A 20,320-nucleotide genomic window follows, 5' to 3' on the forward strand; every position below is an offset into this window, starting at 1 on the left:
ACAAAAATATTTCCCAAGCTTTAAACATCCCAAGGAGCACTGTGCACGCGATAATATTGAAATGGAAGGAGTATCGGACCACTGCAAATCTACCAAGACCTGGCCGTCCCTCTAAACTTTCAGCTCATACAAGGAGAAGACTGATCAGAGATGCAGCCAAGAGGCCCATGATCACTCTGGATGAACTGCAGAGATCTACAGCTGAGGTGGGAGACTCTGTCCATAGGACAACAATCAGTCGTATATTGCACAATTCTGGCCTTTATGGAAGAGTGGCAAGAAGAAAGCCATTTCTTAAAGATATCCATAAAAAGTGTAGTTTAAAGTTTGCCACAAGCCACCTGGGAGACACACCAAACATGTGGAAGAAGGTGCTCTGGTCAGATGAAACCAAAATTGAACTTTTTGGCAACAATGCCAGACGTTATGTTTGGCGTAAAAGCAACACAGCTCATCACCCTGAACACACCATCCCCACTGTCAAACATGGTGGTGGCAGCATCATGGTTTGGGCCTGCTTTTCTTCAGCAGGGACAGGGAAGATGTTTAAAATTGATGGGAAGATGGATGGAGCCAAATACAGGACCATTCTGGAAGAAAACCTGATGGAGTCTGCAAAAGACCTGAGATTGGGACGGAGATTTGTCTTCCAACAAGACAATGATCCAAAACATAAAGCAAAATCTACAATGGAATGGTTCAAAAATAAACATATCCAGGTGTTAGAATGGCCAAGTCAAAGTCCAGACCTGAATCCAATCGAGAATCTGTGGAAAGAACTGAAAACTGCTGTTCACAAATGCTCTCCATCCAACCTCACTGAGCTCGAGCTGTTTTGCAAGGAGGAATGGTAAAACATTTCAGTCTCTCGATGTGCAAAACTGATAGAGACATACCCCAAGCGACTTACAGCTGTAATCGCAGCAAAAGGTGGCGCTACAAAGTATTAACTTAAGGGGGCTGAATAATTTTGCACGCCCAATTTTTCTGTTTTTGATTTGTTAAAAAAGTTTGAAATATCCAATAAATGTCGTTCCACTTCATGATTGTGTCCCACTTGTTGTTGATTCTTCACAAAAAAATACAGTTTTATATCTTTATGTTTGAAGCCTGAAATGTGGCAAAAGGTCGCAAAGTTCAAGGGGGCTGAATACTTTCGCAAGGCACTGTATCTACAAGAGTAAGACAGATCCTGTTTATCTTGCCTGCTTGAGTGTGTGTTTAATAGCCTACTGATTCCATGAGCACCAAGCTTCACACAGCAATTTCCCAAATTCGGCTGTTTTTAACCTTCTCTGTAATAAAGGCTTTACTTTGTTAGAACAGCCTCTCTGGTATTATTTCTAATTTATTTTGTGTTTACACTGTTTCAAATTGTTTGAAAAATAATATTTATAATAATAATAATAACTCATATTTTTCTTCATCTCCTTGAATAATTAGCTTAAACAATAAATAAACCGTTCCATTTCGGAAATTGCATTCATGAATGAATGCGACTGTTTAGTCTTTGCTGTAATAAAGGCTTAACAAAAAAACAACATTTTAACAGACTCTCTGGTACGCTTATACTTTATTTAGTGTTTACATTGTTCCAAATGGTCAGACAAATTCTATTGTAATCTATACAACACGTGTTAGTCACACATAATATGCACGCAGGGCTTGTCACATTTCTAGTCACATTTATTCCACACATCGGAATTCCCCTTTACCTTCTGAGCAACCTGGAAAATATTCCCCTGTTTCAAGTTTATTTGTCACGTCCTCTGCATCCATTTTGAGTTCATATGTGTTACGGTGTTCAGAGTTTGTTATAACCAATTTATTGATGTGATTAGGATATGCTATAGGCACGGCCTGCCCACTCATTAGGCAGCAACAACACATCCAACAACAACACAAAACCTCAAATTCTGCCCCAAATCAATGACACTTTCTCTCAACCCAGTGACCTGTGGGCTCTTTTGGTGAAGGCTGATGCCGATCTTTGATAAGCATTGCCCACTTTGTCAAGGGCAGGGACTAAAAATAATGATCTTGTTCATTCCCAGCGTGCCTCTCCAGGGTGCTGTTGGAGAGTCACATCTCTGCAGCGCTGCACCAACGTTCAGTAAAAAAATGATCTAACATAAATCATGTAGCAGATACAGGATATGGAAGAAAGAGTATCAAATCAAATTGTATTTGTCATATATACATGTTTAGTGCCTTTTCCTAGACCATGTTGCTATGTGCATAATAGTTTGTATATGTCCATTTTTTGACAAGCTGATCATAGTGAAAAATAAAATACTTCTGTATTTCCCGCTGTGTAAACACAATGCAAATAGGCAATAACTCCTATAACTATAACTGGGTTATGTATTTATGTGCACGAGCGCAAAACACCACATCCCGTCCTAATCTGCCGTGGCACTAATTTTTACCTGGCAGGAGAGTAAAATTTCCAACCAGAATAACTATTGTTTTTTGGCAAACTCCAAGGTTCTCTGATAATACTAGTCCGGTGCGAACACGGGCAGCGCAATAAACACTTTGATGTTCTGTGGTGGTCGCTGCAGCACGGAGGAGAGAGAGACAACGGGTGCCAGTCACAGTAGCAGTCGTTCAATCTTCTCGGAGTAACATTTGGGATAATGGGACAATTCGGAGGACAACGTATTTCTCGTCCCTGAATTGAGGCACTGTCCGAGCCATATCTCGCACCAGCTCTGTGGTGTCTTAATCTACACAGGAAGCCTGTCCAACCTTAATGCAGCTGTAAGCAAGCGGGTCGGATTTGCTGGCTACCTAGCCCTGTGGCTCTGTGCCCTTGTGCTCTCTCTGCATCCTGTACTAAAACAAACAAAAAAACTCACCCTCCGTCAAGTCTGACTTAGACCTAGACGCTGAGTCTGTCTGGCTCGCGATTAAACCCACTCTAACCTAGTTTAACCCAATCCATAACCATTTCTTCCATATGTTCTCTTCCTTTTTTGCTGTTCACATTCTCTGCTCTCTCTGCATGCTGTGTGTTTGCATGGCAAACCAAGCCTAATGTTGCTCAACACGCTTTCTGCTCTGGCAACCCATAAGTGTATGCTGAAAACTCTCACCACCTGGCAACCTGTTACCTCAGGACAGAAATTAGAGCCTGGAGTTTTTCTTGTTTAGATGTTCAGGGAAAACTCTGAACCCTACCTATAATGCTCTGAGATCCTGATCCCACCCCCTCTCTCTCTGATTTGCAGTATGGCATGGGCAGTGGGAGTGGCTCCAAGTCCTCCTCCTTCACGCCATTCGTTGATCCACGAGTCTACGGAACCTCCCCCACCGATGATGATGATGAAAACTCTGCCTCTGGTGAGTCAGTTATCTTGTCAATCTTCTGTCATCCTTGCTCTAGCTCTTGTTGCCAGTAAATTGCTTAGGAAGGAGGAGGTTGCATGAATGTTGCTCTAAGGTTGTAATGTTGTGTGAACATACTGTACAGCAGGGGTGTCAAAGTCAAATGGACGGAGGGCCAAATAAAAAAATCAGCTACAAGACGAGGGCCGGACTGTTCGAATGTTCATTGAAAAATTTTTAAATGACGCATATAGTCTAGTGAACCTAATTGAACCTACTGAAAACCTAACAAATATATTACAATATGATCAGATAAATAAAGCAATATTTTCTTATGGCTCTGTCAGTAATCTTTAATTTTCAACAGACACAAAAGACAAATTTCCTTTATATAAATATCCCCATAACATGAACATTAAATGAAAGAAACCGGTATTCAAGGCACCATCAGTAGACTATATTTTCTATTTTAGCAAAAGTGGGCTAAATTTACTTCAAAGAAAAAACAATAATAGCAATTTTCTATCATCCACTCAACTGAAATATTTTTAAAATATAATTGGATTGAAATACAAAAAAATAAAGTGCAAAAATCTATTAATCAAAAACAACACTTTGTTTAAGGAGAAGTAACATGCAGTGAAAACAAATATTAAATTTTAACTTTTAAACTTGAACTGAGTAAAAACTCTAAATATGTGATTGCACAGTAATGTTCACTTGTTTGAGGTTGAGGGTGATACTTGGTGGTGTCCCATCTTTTCCACAAGTTCATCAATGTTCGGGGTAAGGCTCTGAGCTGAAGAAATCCTCAGAATTGAGTGGAGGTGTTCAGCAGTAAGTCGACTTCTGTGTGATGTTTTGTTCAGGTTCATCAAAGAAAACAGTTGTTCACACAGGTATGTGCTGCCAAACATAGACAACGTTTGAGCAGCCTGGATGCGCAGCTGGGGCATTGTGCCGGGGAGGAAACGGGCAAACTCCGCAGCACCCACTGCCGCATATTTTTCCCTCAGTGCATCATTGCATTGGAGGTCAATCAACTCCATTTGGAGGTTTGGTGGTGAGCTTTCCACGTCAACAGCAAATGGGTTACCGAGCAGTTCCAACCTGCTTTTTTGTGCTTCAAAGTCAGCAAATCGGCGTCGAAAGTCAGTGGTAAGCATACCTATTTTATCAGCCAACTGTGTGCTCGGGAACGCACTGGTAGAGAGCTTCTCTTTCATGGTCTGGCAGCTGGGAAAGTGGCTCAAATTTTCTTTCCGCATCTGCGTCTCCCACAGAGTCAGTTTGGTTTTAAATGCCTTCACTGTACTGTACATATCAGAGATGACACGATCCCGACCCTGCAGCTGCAAGTTTATTGCATTCAGATGACTCGTAATGTCACACAGAAAAGCCATTTCACACAGAAACATTTCGTCTCGGAGTTGTGTTGTGTCTTTCCCTTTGCTGTCCAAGAATAGACAAATCTCCTCACGAAGCTCGAAACATCTTTGAAGCACCTTTCCCTGGCTTAGCCATCGCACCTCTGTGTGATAAGGCAAATCACCATGCTCCGTTTCTAACTCCGTCAGAAATGCCTTGAACTGGCGGTGATTCAAACCTTTGGCTCTGATAAAGTTAACTGTGCGCGTGATGATGCTCATTACATGCTCCATTTTCAAGGCTTTACCGCACAACGCTTCCTGGTGTATGATACAATGATAAGCTGTCAGCTCACCTGTCGCGTTTTCCTCTTGCATCTTTTCCCGTATCTTCGCCACCAGTCCGCTCCTGTGTCCACACATCGCAGGTGCTCCGTCGGTTGTCAAACCCACGAGTTTTTCCCAAGGCAGCTCCATCTCATTTACACATCTTGACACCTCTTCATACAAATCATGCCCCGTAGTTGTGCCATGCATAGGACGTAAAGCCAAAAACTCCTCTGTCACGCTTAGGCTGGAGTCCACTCCGCGGATGAAAATTGACAACTGGGCAATGTCAGAAATGTCGGTGCTCTCATCCACAGCCAAGGAATATGCAATAAAATCTTTTCCCTTTTTCACAAGCTGCTCTTTTAGATTGATGGACAACTGGTCTACTCTCTCGGCAATGGTGTTTCTGCTCAGACTCACATTTAAAAAGAGTTGCCTTTTTTCTGGGCAAACTTCGTCACAAACTTTAATCATGCAGTTTTTGATGAAATCCCCCTCCGTAAATGGCCGGGCTGATTTAGCGATCTCTTCTGCCAAAATAAAACTGGCCTTGACAGCAGCCTGGCCTTGTGATTTGGCTTTTTTGAACAGAGCCTGTCGAGATTTGAGGCCTCGTTTTAATTCCTCTGCCTTTTGTAGCCTTTGTTCCATGTCCATATTCTTGTTTTTGTCCGCGTGTTTCGTTTCATAATGTCGTCTCAGATTATACTCTTTCAGTACCGCCACACTTTCTCCACACAGAAGACACACAGGTTTTCCAGCTACCTTCGTGAACATATACTCCGACTCCCACCTTGTTTGAAACCCCCGGTTCTCAGTATCCACCTTCCGTTTTGCCATTTTTGATGGGTATCTGAAAGTTAATTTTACTGTGATGCTGACGACTGCTGTGCCAATAAATATTGAAATGAAGCAGCCTACTGCTCGGTGCGTCACCTTTGCATTGTGGGAAATGTAGTATTGGTGCGTGTAAAAGATCTGCGGGCTGCCGGCTTGCTGCGGGCCGGTTCTAATAATAAATCAAGATCATCCCAGGGGCCGTAAAAAACCTTCTTGCGGGCCGGATGTGGCCCGCGGGCCTTGACTCTGACATATGTGCTGTACAGGGTGTCCTGTTGTTGTAAGTTTGAAAGGTTTTGTGAACATTAGTGAACATTTTATCCTGTGGTTGCAGCTCTCTTTACAAATGAGCTGCTGCTTCAGGAGCAGGAGCAGGCCAGACTGAACGAGGCCAGAAAGATCAGTGTGGTCAACGTGAACCCGACCAACATACGACCTCATAGCGACACGCCTGAGATACGCAAATACAAGAAGCGCTTCAACTCTGAGATACTGTGTGCTGCTCTCTGGGGTAAGACACTTGAAATGTACGTTATATATGTTTACACACGTGTGTGTGTGCGTGCGTGTGTGTGTTGGAAGGTGCTTTCTGTGTCCATATATCCATGACTTTTGTATCTATAAGTGTCCATATATCCATGACCTATGAAATCTTGGAATCGTTCTTGACTGTAATGTGATTTGTGGATTCAAATAAAGTATTTCAAATGTGTGTGTCTAGGTGTGAACCTGCTGGTGGGGACAGAGAACGGTCTGATGTTGCTGGACCGCAGTGGTCAGGGGAAGGTGTATAACCTGATCAACCGCCGACGCTTCCAACAGATGGACGTTCTGGAGGGCCTCAACGTCCTGGTCACCATATCTGGTAGGGCTGACTGCAGCAAGACAGCTACTTGAACACAGTTGGACTTGAACAAAGGGTTCTGTGGCCCCATCGAGTAAGATTTATGGTGTTCTTCTGTTTTTGACTTTGTGGTTTTTAACTGTCTGGCCCCAAAAGGCAGACTTGTGTTTCCTAAAGAGATGGAGGCCTGTAGCATTGCTTTGTTCAGATTCTATGATCACTCTCAAATAGCCAACAGGCTTAAGACCTTTCCCTCCCTCCCCCTTCCCTTTCCTCTCCTTTCCTCTCTCTCTCTCTCTTTCTCTCTCTCTCCCTTCTCCTTTCCCCCCTCTCTCTCTCTCTCTCTCCCTTCTCCTTTCCCTTCTCTCTCCTCTCCCCTCCTTCTCTCTCCCTTCTCCTTTCCCCTCTCTCTCCTCTCTCCTCCATTCCCCTCATTCTCCCTTCTCCTTTTCCTTCTCTCTCCTCTCCCCTCCTTCTCTCTCCCTTCTCCTTTCCCCCCTCTCTCCTCCAGGGAAGAAGAATAAGCTGCGTGTGTACTACCTGTCCTGGCTGAGGAACAGGATATTACACAACGACCCCGAGGTGGAAAAGAAGCAGGGCTGGGTCACTGTAGGAGAGCTGGAGGGCTGCGTACACTACAAAGTCGGTATGTGTGTGGACTGTGGGCATGACGTTTAACTCTGGGTGTCTGTGTGTTGCATTAGCCCATTAAGCTAAAGCCAAGGCATTATCACCGGGTACTAACACAAGTGATTGACTCTCCTGTGTGTGTGTGTGTTTCCAGTGAAGTATGAGAGGATCAAGTTTCTGGTGATCGCTCTGAAGAACTCAGTGGAGATCTACGCCTGGGCACCCAAACCCTACCACAAGTTCATGGCCTTCAAGGTAACACACAGAAATATTATCTTATTATCTTAATTCCTCCCCTACCAGTGTGTAGCTCCCACCTACTCTTACCTGGGTGATGCCACAACAGCCATTTTGTAGCTGAATGCTCTCCACAGTATCTCTCTCAATAATGTCTATCTTTCTCTCTGTTCCCCACTGTCTTTCTCTCTCTGTCTGTCAGTCGTTCACTGACCTACAGCACCGCCCCCAGCTGGTTGACCTGACAGTGGAGGAAGGTCAGAGGTTAAAGGTCATCTATGGCTCCAGCGTTGGGTTTCATGTAATCGATGTCGACTCTGGCAACCCGTATGACATCTACATTCCCTCCCACGTAAGGCTGCGTGTGCATGAGTGTGTATGTGTGTGCGTGCGTGGTCAGAGAAGGACTACTGAACCAGGTAACATCTGATTTCTGCACTCTGGTGGTGAGAAGATGGTTTCCCTCTGAACTACTACCTTTTAAATGGTAACCGTACCTACTGTGTGGCGGTTCTGGTTTCAGGGCTCAAATACCATGACGGTTACCATTTATGTTGTTGAAACCATGACAAGGCTGTTTTGTTGACATTGTGTGTTACCATGGTGATTGTGTGACTGATGGAGTGGGAGATTCCATTGTTGCAGCAGTTTCTCATCGCACAGGGGGTTGGGGAGCTGGCCACAAGACAAGGAGGGAGGGAAAGAAGGGCTAGAAAGAGAGATTTGGAGGTAGAGGAGTTGCGGGGGTCATGTTCTGTGCCAGCCAGGCTGACACCAGCCCCCCACCCCTCCACTGTGTGGTATCTATCGCCCCCGGCAGATTCAGAGTCAGGTGACGCCCCATGCCATCGTGGTGCTGCCGCGGACCGATGGGATGGAGATGCTGCTGTGTTACGAGGACGAGGGCGTCTATGTCAACACCTACGGACGCATCACTAAAGACGTGGTGCTGCAGTGGGGAGAGATGCCTACATCTGTTGGTAGGTCACACACACACTATATACACAACTCTCACTGCCACCCTCACAAACACTATGCCTCTCACTGGTTCATAAAATACACCTCTCAATACCTCTCACTAGTCCCTCTCTTTACCTTGGCTACCCCTCTCCCTCACTATTCCGCACAACCATGCACTACCCCTCACTACCCCTCTATACTCCCTCTCTATCCCCCTCTGATCCACTAGTACGGCTAGTCTTTTCAGCTTACAACCCCAGACTCAACTCCAGCCCCTGCTCCCCAGCTCCAGCCCCTGCTCCCCAGCTCCAGCCCCTGCTCCCCAGATCCAGCCCCTGCTCCCCAGATCCAGCCCCTGCTCCCCAGCTCCAGCCCCTGCTCCCCAGATCCAGCCCCTGCTCCCCAGCTCCAGCCCCTGCTCCCCAGCTCCAGCCCCTGCTCCCCAACTCCAGCCCCTGCTCCCCAACTCCAGCTCCAGCCCCTGCTCCCCAGCCCCTGCTCCCCAACCAGGGCCAGCTCCAGCCCCTGCCCCCCAACTCCAGCCCCTGCTCCCCAACCAGGGCCAGCTCCAGCCCCTGCTCCCCAACTCCAGCCCCTGCTCCCCAACCAGGGCCAGCTCCAGCCCCTGCTCCCCAACCAGGGCCAGCTCCAGCCCCTGCTCCCCAACCAGGGCCAGCTCTAGCCCCTGCTCCCCAACTCCAGCCCCTGCTCCCCAACCAGGGCCAGCTCCAGACCCTGCTCCCCAACCAGGGCCAGCTCCAGCCCCTGCTCCCCAACCAGGGCCAGCTCCAGCCCCTGCTCCCCAACCAGGGCCAGAACGAATGAGTTTCTAATGGCGGGCACATTTCTTCACTGGACCTCCTATATGTGCATGCGCTTGCATATTCACCATTTGTTTTAGGAGTGTTATAGTGAAAACCATAGGCAGCTTGTGAGTTTCAAGGTTGGGGAAGCTACAGTTTATCCTACCATCTCTACCGATCTGCATGCCAGTTATGATTTTCGTGGAACAGTTTAATTTCACTAACAACGTTTTTGTCTCTCAAAATCAGTGTTACATGGTCAATCATGAATCTGAAGTAAAACAATAAAAAGCTAAAAGTAAAAACTCAACTAAGGCGAGAGCATCAGCCTCTGCCATATGGACACATTGATACACTGGCGGCTAAAGAAATGAGAGCATTGAACTCAGAGATCGCCTTCAGGCCAATGCAGTAAGCCTATAACTTAATCGTCAACTAAGTAAAATACATTGGCCTAAAGTTGACTATTAAACATTTTCGAAAATATTTCTCATTCATCTCTCTACTCCGCCTTTCTGCCTCCCTTTTTAATCTGTCTTGACTTGAGCTATTGCTGGTGAAGTGTAACATTGTATCAAATCATCAACTGGATCCAGCCCCAAGCTGTCTCTAGGGAACGTGCAACATTATATCAACTAACCTATTCCAGGTCTTCAGAGTTTCCTGTGCCATTGAGCTCGGGACAGACAGCTGTTTTGTTATGACATTGCCACTGGGTATATTATTATATATATTTTTTTCATTATTTAATCTTTATTTAACTAGGCAAGTCAGTTAAGGACAAATTCTTATTTACAATGACGGCCTACACCAGCCAAACCCGGACGACGCTGAGCCAATTGTGCACTGCCCTATGGGACTCCCAATCACAGCCGGATGTGATACAGCCTGGAATCAAACCAAGGACTGTAGTGATGCCTCTTGCACTGAGTTGCAGTGCCTTAGACCGCTGGGCCACTCGGGATCCCATGGATAATATGGAATAATCAGATCTAGATATTCTGTTCTTTTACACCGATGCGTGATTATCAAGGCCGGGGGTGTTGGAAAGATTTTTAAAATACTGAAAAACTGTCATTCACAAAAACAGACTTTGTTGACTTACTGTGTGAGGTGAAGAAAAAATGACTGAGAAGCTCAGTTTATTAGTGGTGGACGTGGTGAGCTATAACAATCAAAATCAGACATTACCAAATGGGTACTTAACTACTTTTGCACGCAGCAGGCCAGGTAGGCCTACTTCTGAGTGTGCTCAGGCACGTACGCTCCCTCAACTTTATCAGGAAATAGAAACCAGACACATGCTCATTGCTCACATGGAGCACTCCAAACAAAAACAATTGACAAATCTGGTAATTGTTATTAAATAAACCAAAACTTGTTTCTCACAAGTGTAGCAGGTTGTGAACTCTGCAAACAACGTTTCCTGTCTGATAATGATTATGGTAAATGACTGTAATTAATACATTAACAGAAATTCATGTAACCAAATGACAGGGGATTAACGGTACATCTACTAGACCTGCTGATGTGTTATGGAGAATTACTCAAAAAATAAACAATCAGCGGTCTAAGGCACTGCAGTGCTTGAGGCGTTAGTACATATCCAGGTTCGATCCCGGGCTGTGTCGTAGGCGGCTTTGACCAGGAGACCCATGAGGTGATGCACAATTGGACTGAATTAATGTATTTCTGTCGGTGCGCGTCTCTGTGAAATAAATTATTAATATTTCAATATTTTATTTGGATGGGCAAGGAGATGCGGTAGGGTGGGCCAGGCCCCCTAAGGCCCGCCCATAACGCCAGACCTGTCTCCAACCCCTGCACTCCAACCCCTGCACTCCAACCCCTGCACTCCAACCCCTGCACTCCAACCCCTGCTCACCAACCCCTGCACACCAACCCCTGCACACCAACCCCTGCACACCAACCCCTGCTCTCCAACCCCCGACCAAATACCTCATAGTAGTTTTACATGTAGCATTCCCCTTCCAAATGCAATATAATAACACACACAATTGCAACCCATAGATCGACAGTTACAGACACTCTGCATGCTCCTACAAGTGATGCCCCTCGACCTGGACTTCTCACACTCCTTACCCCTAGAATACTGCCCCTCCTCAGCACAGGGAGGAATGTTTCTGTGTCTGTTTGTCTGCTGCTTTGTTATTCATGTTGTTTTTGTGTTGTTTGATTGACAACCAGATGATACTGAAATCTAATGGATACCTGTACATGAATCTATCTACCTGTCTCTCTGGGTCTGGGATCTGTCTACCTGTCTCTCTGGGTCTGGGATCTGTCTACCTGTCTCTCTGGGTCTATGATCTATCTACCTGTCTCTCTGGGTCTGGGATCTGTCTACCTGTCTCTCTGGGTCTGGGATCTGTCTACCTGTCTCTCTGGGTCTATGATCTGTCTACCTGTCTCTCTGGGTCTATGATCTGTCTCTCTGGGTCTAGGATTTGTCTACCTGACTCTCTGGGTCTGTCTGTCTCTCCAAGTCTAGGATCTACAGTTGAAGTCGGAAGTTTACATACACTTAAGTTGGAGTCATTAAAACTTGTTTTTCAACCAGTACACACATTTCTTGTTAACAAACTATAGTTTTGGCAAGTTGGTTACGACATCTACTTTGTGCATGACACAAGTAATTTTTCCAACAGTTGTTTACAGACTGATTATTTCACTTGTAATTCACTGTATCACAATTCCAGTGGGTCAGAAGTTTACATACACTAAGTTGACTGTGCCTTTAAACAGCTTGGAAAATTCCAGAAAATTATGTCATGGCTTTAGAAGCTTCTGATAGGCTAATTGACATCAAATGAGTCAGTTGGAGGTGTACCTGTGGATGTATTTCAAGGCCTTCCTTCAAACTCAGTGCCTCTTTGCTTGACATCATGGAAAAATCAAAAGAAATCAGCAAAGACCTCAGAAAAAAATGTAAGACCTCCACAAGTCTGTTTCATCCTTGGAAGAAATTTCAAAATGTCTGAAGGTACAAAGTTCATCTGTAAAAACAATAGTATGCAATTATAAACATCATGGGACCACGTAGCCGTCATACCGCTCAGGAATAAGATGCGTTCTGTCTCCTAGAGATTAACGTACTTTGGTGCGAAAAGTGCAAATCAATCCCAGAACAACAGCAAAGGACCTTGTGACCTTGTGAAGACGTTGGAGGAAACGGGTACAAAAGTATCTATATCCACAGTAAAATGAGTCTGATTTCGACATAACCTGAAAGGCCGCTCAGCAAGGAAGAAGCCACTGCTCCACAACCGCCATAAGAAAGCCAGATTACGGTTTGCAACTGCACATGGGGACAAAGATTGTACTTTTTGGAGAAATATCCTCTTGTCTGATGAAACAAAAATAGAACTGTTTGGCCATAATGACCATTGTTATGTTTGGAGGAAAAAGAGGGAGGCTTGCAAGCCGAAAAACACCATCCCAACCGTGAAGCACGGGGGTGGCAGCATTATGTTGTGGGGGTGCCTTTGCTGCAGGAGGGACTGGTGCACTTCACAAAATAGATGACATCATGAGGGGAAAATTATATGGATATATTGAAGCAACATCTCAAGACATCAGTCAGGAATTTAAAGCGTAGTCGCAAATGGGTCTTCCAAATGGACAATGACCCCAAGCATACTTCCAAAGTTGTGGCAAAATGGCTTAAGGACAACAAAGTCAAAGTATTGGAGTGGCCATCACAAAGCCCTGACCTTAATCCCATAGAAAATTTGTGGGCAGAACTAAAAAAGTGTGTGCGAGGAAGGAGGCCTACAAACCTGACTCAGTTACACCATCTCTGTCAGGAGGAATGGGCCAAAATTCACCCAACTTATTGTGGGAAGCTTGTGGATGGCTGAAACATTTGGCCCAAGTTAAACATTTTAAAGGCAATGCTACTAAATACAAATTGAGTGTATGTGAACTTCTGCCCCAATGGGAATGTGATGAAAGAAATAAAAGCTGAAATAAATCATTCTCTCAACTATTATTCTGACATTAAATAAAGTGGTGATCCTAACTGACCCAAGACAGGGAATTGTTACTGATTAAATGTCAGGAATTGTAAAAAAAAAAAAAAAAAAATGTTTAAATGTATTTGGCTAAGGTGTATATAAACTTCCGACTTCAACTGTATCTACCTGTATATCCAGGTAGGATCTATCTATCTGTCTTTCTGGGTCTAGGATATGTCTACCTGCCTCTCTTTGGATGGAGACATTTTCTGTTTGTTTTTATGTGCGCATGTCAAATACATTGTCTTTATTTACTGAGTGTACAAAACATTAGGAACACCTGCTCTTTCCATGACAGACTGACCAAGTGAATCCAGGTGAAAGCTATGACCCCTTACTGATGTCTCTTGTTAAGTCCACTTCAATCAGTGTAGATGAAGGCAAGGAGACAGAATAAAGATTTTTTAAATTTATTTTTAGCCTAGAAACGTTTGTGTATGTGTGCCATTCAGAGGGTGGATGGGCAAGTCATCTATTTAAGTACCTATGGCAGTAGGTGCCAGGCGCACTGGTTTGTGTCAATAACTGCAACGCTGCTGTATTGGAGTCAACATGGGTCAGCATCCATGTGGAACACTTTCGAAACCTTGTAGTGTCCATTAAGACGAATTGAGGCTGTTCTGTGGGAAACGGGGGCGGGGCATGCAACTCAATATTAGGAAGGTGTCTTTAATGTTTTGTACGCTCAGTGTACATACGTCAAATACTTTCAAGTACATGAGTTGCGCTTGATTAAATTTCCTCTGTGCCATGGACTAGCTCCAACGGCGTAAGGTCCAAGCTAAATCAAGCTCACCTCAAGTATTTGACCCAGGTCTATTAACGACGCACATCACATCTCTAACTAATTAACAAAGCTCAGGGTCAGTAACAAGGATCTTATTGCTTTAATCCCACTAGATCTAGAATGGGTATTGATAGATCCCTCTGATCCCTTCAGATCAGCTCCGCTTCTCTTCTGTCTCTCCACTCTTAATACCAAGCCTCAGTTTATCATGTCTGTCTGGTTGACTAGTTCTGTTTTCATTTGGCTCGTTCTGTCTTTGTCTGAAACACTGTGTTTGTGTTGTTGTATTTTGAGACTGCACTCAGTTCCTAGGAACTTCTACCTCTGAGTTTGTCTCGTTCTTTTAAAGGCATCTCCACCCCGGCCCCAACACACACACTATATAAACACATACAGCCCCAAGCCACCCAATACAAACCAGTACACACATACACATTCACACACGGACTGGCACACACACCCACACACTAACAATCCAGTCCGTTGGCCAGCTCACTCCCTGAGCACAAAGGAGCTGGATGACAGAACTGGGAGGTAAAATCACCCAATCATCATCATGCTGCTACTACTGTAATCATCCTCACAGCATAGTCATCAGTCACCTGCAGAATCTCTGCTACAGTACAACCACACAGGGGTAAGCCCAGGGCAGGGTTACCGTCCACGTCAAACCATTATACCAGAGTCATCACAGTTGACCCTCAGATGACCTTCTCTCCCAGTAGTGCTCTACGGTTGACTTTGACTATGCCCCCATAAATCTGGGCATCTCTCTTATTAGCGTTATCCCTGGGTCTGTATGAAACTGCCCTCCCCATCCCCCCTCGGGGTGGACAGCTCAGGTGTTTGAGTTTTATCCGTCGTTCAGAATGAGATACAGAAACTGCTGCAATGATTTCCTCCCGGAGGCGTGGCCTAGGGGTGTGATCTGTGACTGGTTTGAGTGAGTGCTCTCCTGTCCATTCCCCTATCTGTGTGTCCCTGTCCCTCCCCCAGCCTACATCCACTCCAACCAGATCATGGGCTGGGGAGAGAAGGCCATTGAGATCCGCTCCGTGGAGACGGGACACCTCGACGGAGTTTTCATGCACAAGCGAGCTCAGCGACTGAAGTTCCTGTCGGAGAGGAACGACAAGGTGTGTGTTAGCACGAACACATGTACATGTGTACAAGCACAAGAGCACACACATGCTGCAAAACCTACATTTATAAGCCAACACACATGCTTACTCTCCTCACTTCCCATGATGCTTTGTGCTGTGTGCAGGTGTTTTTCGCCTCTGTGCGTTCTGGCGGCAGCAGCCAAGTCTTCTTCATGACCCTGAACCGGAGCTCTATGATGAACTGGTAACCCTGGCAACCCCTCCTTACATCCTCCCTCCATACTGTACATGCCTAACCAGAGGACAGGATGGAGGGATGAAAAGAGAGAACTGAGACAGATGAGTGAACACAGAGTGGCGGCGGCTCAGTGGAGACGGGAGGAAGAGAAAAAACGTCTTCCGTCCAACTCTCATCGCCAGCCAGCCAGACGTCTGCAGTACTAACCTCCCTCCACCAGAGGAACTAGAGAGGAGCTCTCCAACAACTTTCCAGATACGCTCAGACAACTCTCTCTGTGGTGCGTTTAGTTTCTCTCAGGCACCGTCCAAGATGGCCCATATTCCCTATACAGTGCAATACTTTTGGCCAGAGTAGGGAATAGCGTGCCGTTTTGGATGTAGCCTCAGTGTTTGTTTTTGGGAGGTGGTGACAAGAGGTGCTGGTGTAGTCTCCCTCATGGGGTCAGGGGTCAGTGTTGTCATGACCCCTGAGTGTAGATTCTTGACTGCAGGAACACTTGAAAAAATACAAATATTGTCACCGGTGGTCACAGAAAATATATATACTCTTGTCATTCTTGTTCTAGTTCACCTGTGCTCCCCTCTTTCTCTGTGACTTCTATTTTACATTCAATCTATTTGCCATATTTATATTCTGTGTGTTTCACATCTGTAAATACACATTCTATGATCTGAAACGGAGCTGCTTCCCTATCAGACACTCTTACACTGAGACGGAACAATGGAGGACAGAGAAAAGGAGGAGATGGAGAGAATGATGAGAGCAGTCTGAGTTTGTTTAGTTCATCTTCCTCCTGTAGAAATGTCATTAAAAAAATGTGACATGCTTCTTCATATTAAAGACTGCAAGAGAGGGAGGAGTGATGGAGAGACAGACGTTTGGGTTGGTTAGTTGTCAGGCTTCCTCCTACACCACCTCTTCTCTCATCTCTTCCCCCCTTCCATTAGTTGACCTGCTCCTCTACATTTGCATAGTGACACCTATTCCACTTGTCGTCATCACTTTTGACTTCTAAACTAAGGCAATACACAGGTGTAGTCTGACTGGACAAATGCGTGGTTGGAAAGATTTAACTTTCCAAAATACCTTAAACTGGGGGTGGGGATGTAAATGTACTCAAAATAGCTTTAGATGGCCAGGTGGAATGACCACATGAATCTCAAACCGTTAAGTTTAATCACATTTAGTCTTCTAGGATACTGTGTCTGACACTACCTGCAAAGGTAGTAGAGCGTTGAGGAGGGTGTCTGTGTTTACTGAACCAATGATGAGACTACTGATGTGGGTTGTATGTAATAAAGGGTAATAGCAATGAGCCTACTCCATCCACTAATTCCTTACCTCTTCAGTCATAGATCTGAAATGACTGGTTAAATATAAATGTGACCGACTGGTGTTTGAACCTGGGTCGGCAGCCATCTTGCTTTCTCCTATCCAGTCCTGTCAGATCTTTGAACACTGCAGGGGGTATAGGTTAGAGGAAAAGAGGGTTGTTTCCAAGAAACCGTAGGGTAAATATGATAAAGCATTTGATTATGATATCTAATGAATAATTTAGAGAAAGACCATGTTCATACTATAAGGCTTTCTACAGAGTAGAGAAAATGGTTTCTACAATATGTTTTTATTGTGTTTAGTATCAGACTTTGAACATGTGTGCAAGAATGAAAGTGTGCGTGTGCATGTGTGACTTGTCTTCCCTGCTAACAGTACAGAATTAAACTGCCACTGTTAGGTGTGTGTGTTCACCTCGTCTGAATCAATAACCCGCCCCCCCAGACTGGTACTCCAGTCAACTACAGTGGGGAGAACAAGTATTTGAATCTGCAAAATCGGCAGTGTTTCCTACTTACAAAGCATGTAGAGGTCTGTCATTTTTATCATAGGTACACTTCAACTGTGAGAGACGGAATCTAAAACAAAAAAATCATACAATGTGATTTTCTGGATTCAAGTAATTAATTTGCATTTTATTGCATGACATAAGTATTTGATACATCAGAAAAGCAGAACTTAATATTTGGTACAGAAACCTTTGTTTGCAATTACAGAGATCATACGTTTCCTGTAGTTCTTGACTAGGTTTGCACACACTGCAGCAGGGATTTTGGCCCACTCCTCCATACAGACCTTCTCCAGATCCTTCAGGTTTCGGGGCTGTTGCTGGGCAATACGGACTTTCAGCTCCCTCCAAACATGTTCTATTGGGTTCAGGTCTGGAGACTGGCTAGGCCACTCCAGGACCTTGAGATGCTTCTTACGGAGCCACTCCTTAGTTGCCCTGGCTGTGTGTTTCGGGTCGTTGTCATGCTGGAAGACCCAGCCACGACCCATCTTCAATGCTCTTACTGAGGGAAGGAGGTTGTTGGCCAAGATCTCGCGATACATGGCCCCATCCATCCTCCCCTCAATACGGTGCAGTCGTCCTGTCCCCTTTGCAGAAAAGCATCCCCAAAGAATGATGTTTCCACCTCCATGCTTCACGGTTGGGATGGTGTTCTTGGGGTTGTACTCATCCTTCTTCTTCCTCCAAACACGGCGAGTGGAGTTTAGACCAAAAAGCTCTATTTCTGTCTCATCAGACCACATGACCTTCTCCCATTCCTCCTCTGGATCATCCAGATGGTCATTGGCAAACTTCAGACGGGCCTGGACATGTGCTGGCTTGAGCAGGGGGGCCTTGCGTGCGCTGCAGGATTTTAATCCATGACTGCGTATTGTGTTACTAATGGTTTTCTTTGAGACTGTGGTCCCAGCTCTCTTCAGGTCATTGACCAGGTCCTGCTGTGTAGTTCTGGGCTGATCCCTCATCTTCCTCATGATCATAGATTGCCCCATGAGGTGAGATTTTGCATGGAGCCCCAGACCGAGGGTGATTGACCGTCATCTTGAACTTCTTCCATTTTCTAATAATTGCGCCAACAGTTGTTGCCTTCTCATCAAGCTGCTTGCCTATTGTCCTGTAGCCCATCCCAGCCTTGTGCAGGTCTACAATTTATCCCTGATGTCCTTACACATCTCTCTGGTCTTGGCCATTGTGGAGAGGTTGGAGTCTGTTTGATTGAGTGTGTGGACAGGTGTCTTTTATACAGGTAACAAGTTCAAACAGGTGCAGTTAATACAGGTAATGAGTGGAGAACAGGAGGGATTCTGAAAGAAAACAGGTCTGCGAGAGCCGGAATTCTAACTGGTTGGTAGGTGATCAAATACTTATGTCATGCAATAAAATGCAAATTAATTACTTAAAAATCATACAATGTGATTTTCTGGATTTTTGTTTTAGATTCCGTCTCTCACAGTTGAAGTGTACCTATGATAAAAAATTACAGACCTCTACATGCTTTGTAAGTAGGAAAACCTGCAAAATCGTCAGTGTATCAAGTACTTGTTCTCCCCACTGTATGTGTTGTTTAAGCGTAACTGTCCTTGTACAGAGACATGATTATGATTACATAGATGTCCTCCGCTGCTTTACTTCTCACTCTGTGTCTGGATATCTGTGTCTGACATGTAAAGTACATGGCAGCCCTATCTCACACTGTTGGCCACATGATTTCCCCCTGCCCCTTTGTCCCCCATGTTCAGCTCCATAACACACACACACACACACATACACACACAAAGAAACAAGCACCTGTGACATACTAAATATTGGGATGATGTCCTGCTCTGTTGAGGATCCATATGATTTCCTTGTTTGAGAGCTATTCTCAGTTGTGATTTTCATGTTTTTTTCTTGAATTAGAACCAATGTCAATACTGCTGTACGTAGATCTGGAGTCATAGAGGGCTCTGTCTTTGGCTCCATGGGATTAGCTGTGTGGTCTGCTGTGTATGGTAAACTACCCAAGGTGCTTCACCTCCATGATCTGTGTTTTTGTGACAAAGTGCTTGAAGTGGAATGAAATAGGTACCAGTACTTATTTAAATTCTACAGTACAGGTAATCTCGACACCCAGAACCAAATCTCAGCTTTTAAGGCTGTCACAAGAGACGTACATGGGTCCATATTTTAGAGACAATGTTCTGTAAGAGGTGCCAGTACTCAAGCAGTAGCATATCAGAGGAGGCTGTTCTCCGTACCGATCAGGACCGACCCACTGGTCTGAGAGCACTTTTCTAGCGTTATTTTCTGTCTGTCTGCATGTGGAGGTGTGGGGAGAGAGAAGCGGGGCACACTGCAGTAGGCCTACTTACAGGTTCTTTAGACTTTGGGCCTCCAAGTTTGGCACATCACAAATATGTATGTTTTAAATATAAGTGAGTAGAATTGGATAAACATTGATTGAACAATGTTGGGATGGTATCTGTACACTGGATCCTAGCTTCCTTAGAGTGTTTAGCAATAAAGAGCACTAGCTACTGACTTCTTTAGTCTTCTGCTGTTACTTCTCTGTGTCACCATGACAGACACAGGTACAGAGGGAGGATGTATGGGTGATGAGCATGGATACATGTGATTAATTAATGTGACTGGAGGCATTTTGTTTGACTTTTCCATGTAACCTATTCACACACTTCATGTTTCCAAATGACAACATGCATTAGAAATGTGCTGTTTTTTTCTTAAATAAAATAAGTTAAACATGAGCTATGTGTGAAATATCTTGTCTGTACTCCTCTCTCTCTCTCATCATAAAATTATTTCGTTATTATGAGCCTACCAGGGCTGTGGTCAATTCAGAAAGTACTCTAAAATTCCAATTCTCTTCGATGCTTTTCAATTAGTATTTTAATTTTTTTAATTGGAGTTTGGTTCACTTTCTGAATTCATTGGATTTGAAATGGAATTAACCCCAACCCTGGAGCCT

The 20,320-nt window shown here is 44.7% G+C and overlaps 1 protein-coding gene across 12 annotated transcripts in view; it reads left to right on the forward strand.

Annotated features, from left to right (window-relative positions):
* LOC139420300 (TRAF2 and NCK-interacting protein kinase-like) overlaps positions 1–20,099 on the forward strand; it is a 64,388-nt gene extending 44,289 nt beyond the window's left edge. For 11 of the 12 annotated variants that reach the window (XM_071170227.1, XM_071170232.1, XM_071170234.1 and 8 more), the window contains 9 exons: positions 3,234–3,345; positions 6,202–6,378; positions 6,589–6,732; positions 7,223–7,357; positions 7,496–7,596; positions 7,781–7,930; positions 8,399–8,558; positions 15,162–15,301; positions 15,433–20,099. In XM_071170227.1, the coding sequence (XP_071026328.1) occupies positions 3,234–3,345; positions 6,202–6,378; positions 6,589–6,732; positions 7,223–7,357; positions 7,496–7,596; positions 7,781–7,930; positions 8,399–8,558; positions 15,162–15,301; positions 15,433–15,516 (1,203 nt within the window). In that variant the 3' untranslated portion in view covers positions 15,517–20,099. The remainder of the gene's footprint in view (positions 1–3,233; positions 3,346–6,201; positions 6,379–6,588; positions 6,733–7,222; positions 7,358–7,495; positions 7,597–7,780; positions 7,931–8,398; positions 8,559–15,161; positions 15,302–15,432) is intronic. The other variant, XM_071170235.1, reaches the window with a different exon arrangement.
* The last annotated feature ends 221 nt before the right edge of the window (positions 20,100–20,320 follow it).

The sequence above is a fragment of the Oncorhynchus clarkii genome, chromosome 11, assembly GCF_045791955.1.
Source record: "Oncorhynchus clarkii lewisi isolate Uvic-CL-2024 chromosome 11, UVic_Ocla_1.0, whole genome shotgun sequence".
Taxonomy (NCBI): Eukaryota; Metazoa; Chordata; class Actinopteri; order Salmoniformes; family Salmonidae; genus Oncorhynchus; species Oncorhynchus clarkii.